Raw genomic sequence first — 13378 nt, forward strand, 5'->3', positions numbered from 1 at the left:
AATTTGAACTTGATGCCTTTAACCACTCGACCATGACACCCCATCAAGGACATTCACAAAGTATTATTGCTGGCTTGGACGAGCTGCCATTAATCTACAATACATCACTACTTGCATGGATCTGCTATGTGCGTAAAGAGCCTTACGTCATGCTATATTGTTTTTATCTGTTTGATTAAAGTGTTGCAGCATTACATAATGCTTTCATTCACTGCTGTCCCCAATTCAAGGCTATTCACACAAATGGCTGACAGTGCAAGGAGCGAGTAGGTTGCACACACCAAACACAAGAAGACGAAATCAAAATAAAGTTCAGTAATGAATAACATTATTTTTTATTTCAGCATTAAATAGAAACAAGCGGTTTGGCACTAGATTTAAGTTCCCACTTCCCAAGTATCTTCAATAACTATATAAAAAATCAACATTGTTTAAAGCCATTGGACACTTTCGGATCAGAAAAAAAAATAAAAAGTTCACAGATTTACAAATAATGTAACTTACAGGGTTTACAGAAGGTAATGGTGAAAGACTTCTCTTGAAATATTATTCCATGAAATGCTTTACTTTTTGAGAAAACATTAAAACAATATCAATTCTCGATCGAGAATTACAGATTTATTTTAAACACATGTCATGACATGGCAAAACGTGCGGAAACAAGGGTGGAATTTCCCATAATTTTCTCCCGACTCCGATGACCAATTTAGCCTAAATTTTCACAGGTTTGTTATTTTATATATTAGTTGTGATACACAAAGTGTGGGCCTTGGACAAAACTGTTTACCAAAAGTGTCCAATGGCTTTAACTAGAAAAAACATTCACTAATAAAAAAAAAAAGGCAAACACCATGCACACTGGGTAAAAATATGCTTTTTGACACACTTGTTGTAAAAGTGTAACTTCTCCCTTTAAGTGCTCTGACACACAAAACAGTTTGAAGGCACCAACTGCACTCTTATGCAAAGAAACAATTCAACAACTAGATAGTTTTCATTGTCAAAATAACAATAAGAAAAGAAGACAGTGGTATATACATGTATGAACAGTTTTGCATGGAGAGATCAGGGCCCAATTTAATAGAGCTGCTAAGCACAACAATTTGCTTAGCATGAAATTTCTTCATTGATAAAAACAGGATTACCAGCCAAATTTCCATGTGTTGCATATTGCTTAAAGCCATTGGACCCTTTCGATTCAGAAAAAAAAGAAAAAGTTCACAGATTTACAAATAACTTACAGGGTTTACAGAAGGCAATGGTGAAAGACTTCTCTTGAAATATTATTCTATGAAATGCTTTACTTTTTGAGAAAACAGCAAAACAATACAAATTCTCGTTAACGAGAATTACGGATTTATTTTAAACACATGTAATGACACGGCGAAACGCGCGGAAACAAGGGTGGGTTTTTCCGTTGTTTTCTCCCGACTCCGATGACCGATTGAGCCTAAATTTTCACAGGTCTGTTATTTGTTATAGAAGTTGTGGTACACAAAGTGTGGGCCTTGGACAACTGTTTACCGAAAGGGTCCAATGGCTTTAATATTAGTATTCACCTGTTGTTCGCTTATTCTGACAACCACGTGAAAATTTGATTGGTAGTCTTGTTTTTATCAAGGAAGACATTTCATGCTAAGCAAATTTGTTTGCTTATCAGCTCCATGAAATTTGGGCCCAGAGTGGTCTAAGAAAGACAGAAACATCCCTGTGTCTTCCTGAGCCATTCAGGTACAGCTCTGAAATGAAGCAAGTTTGAGTGTGCACCATGGTTACTGGTTAACTAAAGGTTTACTATTTTGATTCAAAACAGGGCTTAATTTCATAGAGATGCTTTAGCAGAAAAAATTATTGCTTAAAAATTTTTTGCTCAGCAGAAATGAGCAGGACACCAGTTACAGATTGAACATGTGACATAGTATTTTGACTGGTAACCTTTTTCTGGTAAGCATAACTGTGTTGTGCTTTAAACAGCGGCTACAGGATAATCTCAATATTTTAACTATTACCCTTTTTTGGCCAAACCTACATCGTAGATACCGATTTTTCAGCCGAGAGTCAAAAACGGCTTATCTATTATAATGACACCTTGAAGTCAGTGGCGACTTTCCCCTAATTGGGGACAGTTCTCCAGCTTTGGCAAACTTAGGGCGCTATTTTCCACATCAAATAGCTGCCAGTGACATCACGATTCCTTTGCCACGCGGGTTTGTTGACCTTACGTATTTCAGAATTTTGGCTTGGAGTGTTTTCAGGGAAAAACCATTTTTACCGTGAGGTAAGAGACTTGTTATATATGTTTTTTCTGTTTCCCGTGGACGGCATCTATTACACAAATGTAACAACTATATATTTCTGAGCCTTCTGTAGCCACTGTTTAAAGCTTAACTATCGTAAAGATTAGCTATTTTTTGAGAACCAAAATTTGGAGATTTGGAACCAACTTTATAACTTGTACTACTCACAACAAAGTTTCTACTCTGGTCCCAGTAGCCTGTGTCATGCTTACATAATGTGTAAAGCAAAGAGGGGAACCAGTGACACTATAGCTGCGAAAACCAATGAAGTGTTGAATACGTGGTACCGATGGTTGACTAGGCTTCGAAACGAGTCACTCGAGTGAGTAGTCATCTTAATAATATAATATTAATTTTGGGGGGCTAATCATCCTTACTCGCAGCTAGAGCTGAATTGCGAAGGACGCGGCTACAACATGTTCGAGAAGCAGGCATGCAAGGGCGCCTTCAGCTGCCAGCCACATCAACCCATTATGACCACGGAGCGCAGCCAAGATCGTAAGTGTTTGATTTTTCCCGCGGGAGGAAAACCTGACTCAACTCAAATGGCTCTGACCGGGAATCGAAACGGGGTCATCTTGGTGACAGGCGAGCGCTTTACGCACAAGCCCACCATGCCACCAATTAATGTGCGCATTCCAACTTGCTCATGCTGATGGCTAAACCGAGTCAGCCAATACTATAATATCAAGCTCATGGAAATGGCCCCTAAATGTAGCAAGGCCTGTGTTTGATCATGATGACATCAAGAAATATGCAAATATGTATTAATTGTAAAATTATTACCTTAAAAGAAATTGCTTTTAAACTTCAAACAAAACCCATCTCACGCATTTTCCACAACCATATGCCACTGCAAAATATGTTTAAATGGTTTCCTCTTATAACAAAGTATTAGTTTATAAAAAACACTATCATAAAATAGATTAGTTCCATTCATTTATAATATACTGACACACATGGTTGTTAAAAGATTATTTAAAATTAACTTGTTTTTTAAGAAACATGTACACCTTGCTATTTTTCAATTGCAATCTTGATCATTTTGAAAGTTATTATTCACTTTAGGCAGTGGACACTATTGGTAACTACTCAAAATAACTATAAGCATAAAAGCTTCCGTGGTAAGGAGTAATGGGGAGAAACATTGTGAGAAACGGCTCCCTCTGAAGTGACGTTGTTTTCGAGAAAGAAGTAATTTTCCATGAATTTGATTTTGAGACCTAAAGTTTAGAATTTGAGGTCTCGAAATCAAGCATCTGAAAGCACACAACTTTGTGTGACAAGGGTGTTTTTTCTTTCATTATTATCTCGCAATTCCGTTGACCAATTGAGCTAAAATTTTCACAGGTTTGTTATTTTATGCATATGTTGAGATACAGTAAGTGAGAAGACTTGTCTTTGACAATTACCAATAGTGTCCACTGTCTTTAAATGTTGATCATTTTGAAAGTAATACTAATGTGTTAAAAACCTACAAGTGTTCGCACCTCAAACATTTTGTCGTACTTTAGTCTTGGTGCAAGATGTTCTTGTTCATTACTATCACCCATCGTGATTCGATTTGTGCCGCATACTAACTATCAAACAATAACGGTCGCTGATTGGGAAAATATATAATAACAACCAGTAGATATCAACAGTAGAGCTTGGGTTCGGTGAACTGGATCACTCGGCCACGACACACCCAATGGCCTTAGTTCTTCCAACGCTGAAAATCAAAATCGGCAAGTTGGTACAAAAAGTTAATAAATAGTTAGTTAGTAGATAAATTGTCTGTAATCAATGGGATCCCCAGAAGCAGTTTTGATGACTTGTCTTGGCTGCTTGGGATTTTTGTTGCCCGTCCTCATCTCCAGAATTTTCTTGAGCTTCTCCGTCTTTCTCCTTCTTGCCACGGGTAACAGTTGTCTTTCGTTGTGGGTCATAGTACAGCGAAACTCCTTGCATCGACTCTGAAAGCTTATCATTGTCGTCAGAATCTGACTTCGCATCATTTTCCTGCAAACCACCTTCCTTCCCTTCATCCTTTTCAACATCATCTTTACCTTTGACCTCTGTCTGACCTTTACTGTCATCATGACCTCTAGCTTCAATCTGACCTTTGCCCTCATCAGTAGCTTCCTGACTTTGATCCTCTCTTTCATCTACATTCTTCTCTTGACGACTTTCTCTACCATCCTCCTCCGCCCGCTGCCCCCTGGTGTCTTCATATCCCCTGGGGTAGTATCTGTAGTCCCGATGGGATTGGGCTCTTGAAGGTCGTGGGAGGGTGGAAGATTTCTGCCTGACGGGAATTTTAGGCGGTTCTCTCCATACACTTGGGTCTGCTATGAACTGACGCTTCCGAGCTTTAAGAAGATACTGCAGATAGCGATCACATTCCTCTTGGGTGTGGAACCCTGTATGGGACAAAGTGATTATAAAGAAGGTGATTCGTCAAAACAAAGCAAGTATGCCATGAGAATAAGATTTGAAGCTTTCTAAAAATTATAATAGTGGCTTCTTGTACATATATCCCTCACTTGGTGAAGCTCAAGTACTTTCTTCAAAGTTTCTGTGAAGCTCTACATTTTGAAGTTTCAGAAATTTCTTTACATACATGTACATGTAGCACCGTGTAATGGTTTACAAGGTGCTGCATGGCACAATATGCAGCCATTCAAACCATGAACACCACGAACACTGGGCAAACCCACAGGACCAATGGCTTGTACTTCACATCCGAAGGAGCAGCAATGCTTTTAAAAGAAATTTAAGGACAAGAAGTTTGTTTCTGGGTACATGGTAATAACAATCATGCATACATGTACGTAGACCCCTTGTATTGGCCGCCAAGTGCATACGTGTTGAGCTGTGCACAACTCTCAGCAAATTATAGGTTTTCTTTTGACCTCAGTGAGGGCTCCGTTAGGGCTTGTGACGCCATTTACAAGGGGTCTATTGACCCAATTCACCTGACATCATCATTACAATAATCTAGGTTGGACCATTTTTTTGAGTCAGCGTTCCCAGGAGTTATGAGTATTGATAATGACGTGGCTGGTGGCTGATGACTGTTGTTAATGGCAAGCCACCACCCAAGGTCAGCCACCAACCACGTAGTGAAGACACCCCAGGTCATCACACTTTCATAATAGGGTACATTCAATTAGCAATGTCAACCCCGCGGTACACACTCAGGTGAGCCCCTCACAAGAGCTAATCGAGCGATCACACTTGCCCTCTCGGACCAGCCCCAAGTGACCCTGTTCCTCATGCAGGGCACTGGGGGCTGACCATGCAAGGTGAGCCCCTGGACTGACGTCAAAGATATTCAAACGCACTAGGGGCAGACCCGGGACAAGCCAGGGAAGCTAATCGAATGCACCCATAGAAATCCTACCCACCAATATCAACTTGATGTTGCAGTAGCTGCTTGTAGCGTCTCTCCTGCAAAGCCTTCATGTTGCTCATACTATACACCGACGCTGTATGCCACAGATAGGTCTTCTGACCATTATCCAAGTCAGGATGCTGCATTGTGTAGCTATCAGAGAAACAGGATGGAAGGCTTTTGGATTGCTTCAGGGGGGCACGGTAGACGGAGTACGGTTTGAGAAACTCAAAGTGTCCAGGCTTGTCGGGGGATACTCGGCAAGAGATATGGCAAGAATAAGTCGGCTCGGTGGCATCTTGCCCTGTTGTGGGTAAGCGTAAGAAAACAATGTTATTGAAACAGTAAAAAAAAAAACCTTATCTGATTTTTTTGTCAAAGAACCGAATGATGTGTCTTGGTGCTGTTTGTAATTTAAGACTACAGTTCGACTGACTGGGTCATGAATAACAATACTTTCTGTTAGAAATAATTGTACAAAAACCAGCCGTAGGCTGCCTCCTAGCTTGCTTGCCTGCAAGCTTGCAAGCTTGCAGACAGTCTTGGAAGCTTCTAGGTAGTCTTGCAAGCTTGCAGGCAAGCAAGCTAGGAGGCAGCCTACGGCTGGTTTTTGTACAATTATTTCTAACAGAAAGACTGCATACAAGCTTCCAAGACAGTCTATAAGCTTCCAAGACTGTCTGCAAGCTTGCAAGGCTGTCTGCAAGCTTGCAAGACTGCATATAAGCTTCCAAGACAGTCTATAAGCCTCCAAGACTGTCTGCAAGCTTGCAAGGCTGTCTGCAAGCTCGCAAGACTGCATGCAAGCTTGCAAGACTGCATATAAGCTTCCAAGACAGTCTATAAGCTTCCAAGACTGTCTGCAAGCTTGCAAGACTGCCTGCATAATTGCAAGACTGCATGCAATAATCATGATAATAGCAGAGGTCAGGAAGGGGGTACTTACCATTATCAGATGAACAAGAAGAGCGGTTAGTCTCTTCTCCACTCTGAATGGATGAACTACTGCATGAGCTCAGACTACGCTCTGTGTACTGTGGGGCTGTAAGGGATCGCCTATGCTTCCTTAAAGATGGCTGATGAACAAAATTAAACAAATAACAGTAAATAGTCAGTCAGTCCATCCAAAGCTCAAAAGTATTTGTTTGTTACATTATAAGATCATTTCTGGAGTTTAGGCCTTTTGTTTTTAATTCAAACTTTTCGTAGCCATATGTATACGCCTATCTTAATATTTATGCATGATGAGTATGTCACAATTCTAACCAAAAACAAGGCCATACGCGCAGCCACTGCTAGTGGTGGTGGGCTTGCGCCTTTAGCCTCATTTTGGTTAAGAATTATGATGTCATGCGTGAAAATTAAGAGAGGCGTATTAATGTGAAAATAACATGTGGATTTTCTTCCCAAACGGTCAGGACATAAATTGTCTGGAGACAATTTTACAAGTATGTTACGAGTCTCATGACTGACTTTTGAACTAAAGTCAAAAGTCCCATTGAAACTGAAAGATTTCCCTATAAAGTTTACCTGATGGTTGTGTTGTTTTGGTCGTCTGGGTAGAAGGACTCCACTAGACTGTGAAGCCCCTGGTGACTGCTGGTGTCTGCTGGCCGACCTAGTGAACAAATATCCAAATAAAATACCACAAAATTATCAGGCTGGTTTAAATAGAAACCCTTTCAAACTCATGCACGTTTGTACTCTTGAAATATCAATAAACAATCTTGAAATATCAAGCTCTATGTGATAGAAGGTTACAAATGCTCCGAAAAGGGATAACATTATATTTGAAAGGATGAGTGGCAGCGCTTTAAAGGCAGTGGACACTATTGGTAATTACTCAAAATAATTATTGGCGTAAAACCTTTCTTGGTGACGAGTAATAGGGAGAGGTTGATGATATAAAACATTGTGAGAAATGGCTCCCTCTGAAGTGCCATGGTTTTCGAGAAAGAAGTAATTTTCCATGAGTTTGATTTCGAGACCTCAAGTTTAGAACTTAAGGTCTCGAAATAAACACAACTTCGTGTGACAAGGGTATTTTTTCTTTCATTATCATCTCGCAAGTTCGATGACCAATTGAGCTCAAATTTTCACAGGTTTGTTGTTTTATTCATTTGTTGAGATACACAAACTGTGAAGGCTAGTATTTGACAATTACCAATAGTGTCCACTGCTTTTTAAAGGAGACTTTTTGGGACTCTAGGAGGCAACAGACTTGCCAAAGCTCAGAACTGCATGAACAATGGAAATTAATGTGGTACATTGTACAACTGTTGCCATCTGCAGTTCCAAAGTCTCTAGTGGGTAAAATCCATTAGTTTTTTAAGGCAGGTTATACTTTTGGTAATTGTCAAAACCTATCCTAACTACGAGAAAATATTGAAGAAAAAAATAACCTCATTGCATGAGCACATTTTGCGATGAAACTACACTACTTCAAAGGGTGTTATTTCTAACAATGTTGTATAATATTAATCCAGTGCTTTTTATCACCCTATACTTTTAGGGTAAGAACAGGCACACTGGTTATATTGTTGTGGTTTCTTTCTCAGATCACTTTCCAGGCCATGGCAGTGTTTGTTACATGCATAACACGCTTCTTTTAAAGGTCACAGTAATCTACCAAGTTTTGCAAACAAACAGCCTTCTGTTCACAGACCTTGAAATATTCATACTTTTGTCTCAAATCCCCCTTTTACGCAAAGCTCTCTTTTGGATAATCTGACCATTTGTGTCCAATTGTCATTGTACTATGCAGAAAGCCATTATCATATACTTGGTGCAATGATAGAGTCAACAGTTTGCCAGATAACTGTAAATTGACCCCAGAAGCCTAGGGTTCGTATCCATGGTACCTCTGGCATACTTCACATGCATCAAAGCATGGAGCAATAAACTTAAAGCATGACATCAGATCTACATGTATCTAGGGCTAATTAACATAGATTTATATTGTAGACCCTCTGTCATGGTTTTCCAAATTTAGCTGCATTGGGCATGGTTGGATTTGAAATTTGATATACTGTAATTTCAGATAAATTGTACTTTGTATGCAAGCGCTTCAAGAACATGTGTCAGGTCCAACGCTTTTCCTTATGAAGTGTAAATATGGTGCTCATTTGGTGCAATTTTGGTGAAGGGGGTGTTTTTCAAAATCTGGTCATGCTGGTGTGTACACCAAATTGACACCACAATTGGGAGTGGTGCCGTTTTGGTGCACCCTGTAGAATCTCAATCTGGAAATTGTACACAGGGTTTACTTTTGGTGCGTTCCAATTATTTAAATTAGCATGTAGAGCATCACACACTTACAGGTGTGGTTCTGCTTTGGTGTGGCCCACCGTGGTGCAGATTTGGTGCGCTGGCAAAATTTGAGCAGTCCTCAATCCCTATACAAAAAAATTACATGTGGTTGTTTATACAAGACTGTGGCTAATATAAATCAACAGTTAATGGACTGACAAACCTTTTGGCACTGCTCGACCTTCCTGATGTTGACATAGTTGCTGATCTATTCTTTATCAATGCGACATCTGTAATCTGTTGTATGAGATACAATAGACAAACATTATTAAAATTGTATCAAACAAGGAAACCACTCTTCATTTTCAGAACTACACATGTACTATGTAGATCTCCCGAATTTGGAAACTTACTCTGTGGCAGGTAGAAAAAAAACGTGACCTAGACTTTCCTAAAAAGAACATTTACAGCATCGTATGGCCAGGCCTTGAATTTCATTCTTAAAGGAGCACAGCAATTTCCCACTTCTATGATGAACATGTATATTATTTAGCACGTCAGGGCACTATATGGCAACTCCTACTGTATGTGGCAGGGTGCCATGCATAGGTTATTTTCGAGCAATTGCGCGCATGGTTATACCGCAAACCAAATATATATTCACCATGCAATGACTCAAACTTAATAAATCAATTCACTTTTGGAAACGTCACACCATGGCAGCTTACAACTATCAGACTATTGAAACTCACTCATCCCCAAGGCTCAGTCAGAGTGTAGGCTTGATTCCCATAGTCATCATGGTCATGGGTATTATTAAATTCTGTTGTTGGATGTTGCTATGGAGTCAAATGGCAAGCCACTTCATCAACTTAGTCATGCCGAATAACCCTATTATTGAGTGAAAGGTCATTGAGGTTTAATCCTTAAAGCCATTGGACCCTTTCGGTACAGAAAAAAAAAAAAAAGTTCACTGATTTACAAATAACTTACAGGGTTTACAGAAGGTAGTGGTGAAAGACTTCTCTTGAACATGTTGAAATATTAGTCCATGAAATGCTTTACTTTTTGAGAAAACAGTAAAACAATATCAATTCTCGATAGCGTAAATTACGGAACTATTTTAAACACATGTCATGACACGGCGAAACGTGCGGGTACAAGGATGGGTTTTCCCGTTATTTTCTCCCGAGTCCGATGACCGATTGAGCCTAAAATAAATCCGTAATTCTCGACAAAGAGAATTGATAATGGTTTTAATGTCTTCTCAAAAAGTAAAGAAGTCTTTCACCATGACCTTCTGTAAACCCTGTAAGTTATTTGTAAATCTGTGAACTTTTATTTTTTTTCTGTTCCGAAAGTGTATAATATGGCTTTAACTTAAAAACTTACTTGGTATTAAACGAGCATTGGAGAGCTGTTGATAGTATAAAACGTTGTGAGAAACGGCTCCCTCTGAAGTAATACAGTTTTTGAGAAAGAGATAATTTCTCACTAAAATAATAAAAGACTTCTAGCTAGAAGTCTTTTACTCTTATCTGAAAGCACACAAAGTCGTCCAACAAGGTTGTTTTTTCTTTCATAATTTCCTTGCAACTTCGATGACCAAATGAGCCCACATTTTCACAGGCCTGTTATTTAATGGTTATGATGGGATACACCCAGTGAGAAGACTGGTCTTTGACAACTACCAAACGTGTACCTTCCCTTATGGTTATTTGTGTTGGCCTACCTTTAATTCATGATAATTCAAAGCTTTGTTTAATCCCATCCTGTTTTCATAAATTACGAATGTTATTTATTTCCTTTTATATAATGTATAGCGGCTTTAGTTTTGACTGGGAGTAAACTATGAATAAATGTGTGGATGTGGTACATGTGCGAGGTTCATTCTGCTAAATTTAGAGAATTAAAATTAGCCTTGACCAAGGTGACTGGACAGCGCTCAAATTTGACACTGATGACCCACAGGCCCAACCCAAAGGCCAGAGTGATTTTAGCGGAGGCTGGTCATCTCGCCACCTACATGTAGCAAGCTCGCCACCAACAAAGTCGCCCCCTAACCGGCTCGCCCCGAGTTGTTACAAAGTCGCCCCCTGACAATGTCGCCCCCAAACAATGTCGCCCCCCTAGCAAAGTCGCCCCCTGACAATGTCGCCCCCAGCCAATGTCGCCCCCTAGCAAAGTTGCCCCCGAAAATAGTTAAGGATTCTTTCGGTAATATAATGGCTTTATTATTGTATCGGAAAGAATATAAAGTAAAGCCTACTTAATAACTTATAGTTATAGTGTGCTGGAGTAAAAACGTCATCAATTAATAATAAACTCCATGCACAAAATTTAAATTTGTTGTCAATGATTTTATTAACGTCGCTCAATTTGAATTATAACACCAAACAAATACTTAATAAATGATAGGCCTAGACATGTTTTTTACAAATATAATAGGCTAAATAGCAATTACTGAATTACAGATGTAACACTTTAAAAAAATCATAAGACTACCTGTTTCTATAGTGGATACTTTGTGGAAAGCTAGGGTTAGGGTTAGGGTTAGGGTTAGGGTTTTTTTACCATATTATTGTAGCCTTAATTATTTTCCGAACAACATCTGCTAGGGCGACTTTGCTAGGGGGCGACATTGGCTGGGGGCGACATTTTCAGGGGGCGACTTTGCTAGGGGCGACATTGTTTGGGGGCGACATTGCCAGGGGGCGCCTTTGCAGGGGGCGACTTTGTTGGTGGCGAGCTTGTCAGGTGGCGAGATGACCAGCATTCATTTTAGCCTCTGGCTTGTACATAAAAATGGTAAATGACAAGTCATGGCGGTCTTCAAATCAAGTGGTATTTAATTGAACCACTGTGTAATGTTCTGAACAGACAGAAATGAAGTTCCGATAATTACTTTAAACTGGTCTGTAATTAAATCAAAATACAAAGTAACCCATTTATAACTATAACTTACTTACGTAAGGCAATGGGATAATTCTCTTTAATTAAAAGACACTGGATGGACACTATCTGACTGTATTGGTAATTGTCAAAGACCAGTCTTCTCACTTGGTGTGTATCTCAACATGCATAAAATAACAAGACTGTGAAAATTTGAGCTCAATCGGCCATCGAAGTTGCGAGATAATTATGATAATGAAAGAAACACCCTTGTCACACGAAGTTGCTTTCTGCTTCTACTACCTCCATGCTTCCACACACAACAAAACACCGAGTCACTGGAAAGACTGAGGAATTGATAACAATCGCTGCTCCTTGCTCCTTTGCTGTGCTGTGCATGGAAGAAGGAAGTTGCTTTTCCAAAGTTCCAGTCTTCGGAAAACATTTAAATTAATATGATAGAGACACTAACCTCAATCTCATGATCTAGCAGGTAGTATTTGGCCAGGCCTACATGGCTTCTGCACCATCATCGGATCATTTAATTGCTCTATGTTCAGAAGAGCACGACAGATTTTGTACAAAATGTCCCATGTATGCAGTAGCACCACACCAACACTTACGTTATAACAGGGCCGATGTAGTAGCACTAGACTAGAGAGTGCAAGATAGTTTCATGGTTGATTGTTTACTAGTTATTTGACCTTTGACACGGTTTCCGTGCGACCAGCCACACAGGTTGCGTTGGATAGGTTTCAAGTCCGATATGCGGCCGCTTTTATTAATAGGAACACGTTGCCTTGGATCGGTCGAGTTGGTCTTTGAAAAGCGTTTGTAACCGTTTTTTATAAAATGCATATGGGTAGAAAGATGTTGTAAAAGTAGAATACAATGATCCACACAAACATGCCTCGAAATTGCGTGGTTTTCCTTTAACCTTGTCGACTAACACGTCGGCCATTTATGGGGGTCAAAATTTTGACTCCCATAAATGGCCGACCATGTTAGTTCGCACAGTAGAAGGAAAACCACGCAATTTCGAGGCAAACTTGTGTGGATCATTGTATTCTACTTTTAAAACATCTTTCCAACCATATGCATTTTATAAAAAACGGTTACAAACGCTTTTGTTTTGACCAACTCGTCCGATCCAAGGCAACGTGTTCCTTTAAAAAAAATAAAGGGGACACAAGTTTTCTTTTCGGGTTGACATGATGCGCATACAGAGTTTGATATGGCGAGTCAAAGTAACATTTATTAGCATTAGCAACGTCTTTTATTTTTGTTTAATGTCATCGTCGATGTCGTCCATGTATTTAAAGATATCTTTAAATGATTAAGAGATATATCTATCATTTAAAGATAGCTCTAAATGATTAGAAGATATCTCTAAAGGATTTAGAGATATCTTTAAGATAATATCTGTACCCCTATATTTTATTTGGCAACTCCATTGACCTGTTGTTAAAGCCATTGGACCCTTTCGGTAAACAGTATTGTCCAAGGCCCACACTTCGTGTATCACAGTTTCTATATCAAATAACAAACCTGTGAAAATTTGGGC

The 13378-nt window shown here is 39.4% G+C and overlaps 1 protein-coding gene across 1 annotated transcript; it reads right to left on the reverse strand.

Annotated features, from left to right (window-relative positions):
* Positions 1-311: 311 nt before the first annotated feature.
* LOC139938240 (uncharacterized) lies at positions 312-12483 on the reverse strand. Its single transcript, XM_071933648.1, has 6 exons — positions 12287-12483; positions 9146-9219; positions 7204-7291; positions 6620-6749; positions 5687-5977; positions 312-4699 (listed from the first exon to the last, which is right to left on the reverse strand). The coding sequence occupies exons 2-6, from the start codon at positions 9178-9180 to the stop codon at positions 4080-4082; spliced, it is 1164 nt and encodes a 387-aa protein (XP_071789749.1). The 5' UTR covers positions 9181-9219; positions 12287-12483; the 3' UTR covers positions 312-4079.
* Between the last annotated feature and the right edge of the window lie 895 nt (positions 12484-13378).

Source organism: Asterias amurensis, chromosome 6, assembly GCF_032118995.1.
Source record: "Asterias amurensis chromosome 6, ASM3211899v1".
NCBI classification, from domain to species: Eukaryota; Metazoa; Echinodermata; class Asteroidea; order Forcipulatida; family Asteriidae; genus Asterias; species Asterias amurensis.

Coding starts and splice junctions, on each gene's coding strand:
- LOC139938240 (XM_071933648.1), bottom strand. CDS start 9,180: ATGTCAACATCAGGAAGGTCGAGCAGTGCCAAAAG. Junction 7,292..9,145: donor AGGTCGAGCAGTGCCAAAAG/GTTTGTCAGTCC, acceptor TTTGTTCACTAG/GTCGGCCAGCAGACACCAGC. Junction 5,978..6,619: donor TTCTTGTTCATCTGATAATG/GTAAGTACCCCC, acceptor TACCCACAACAG/GGCAAGATGCCACCGAGCCG.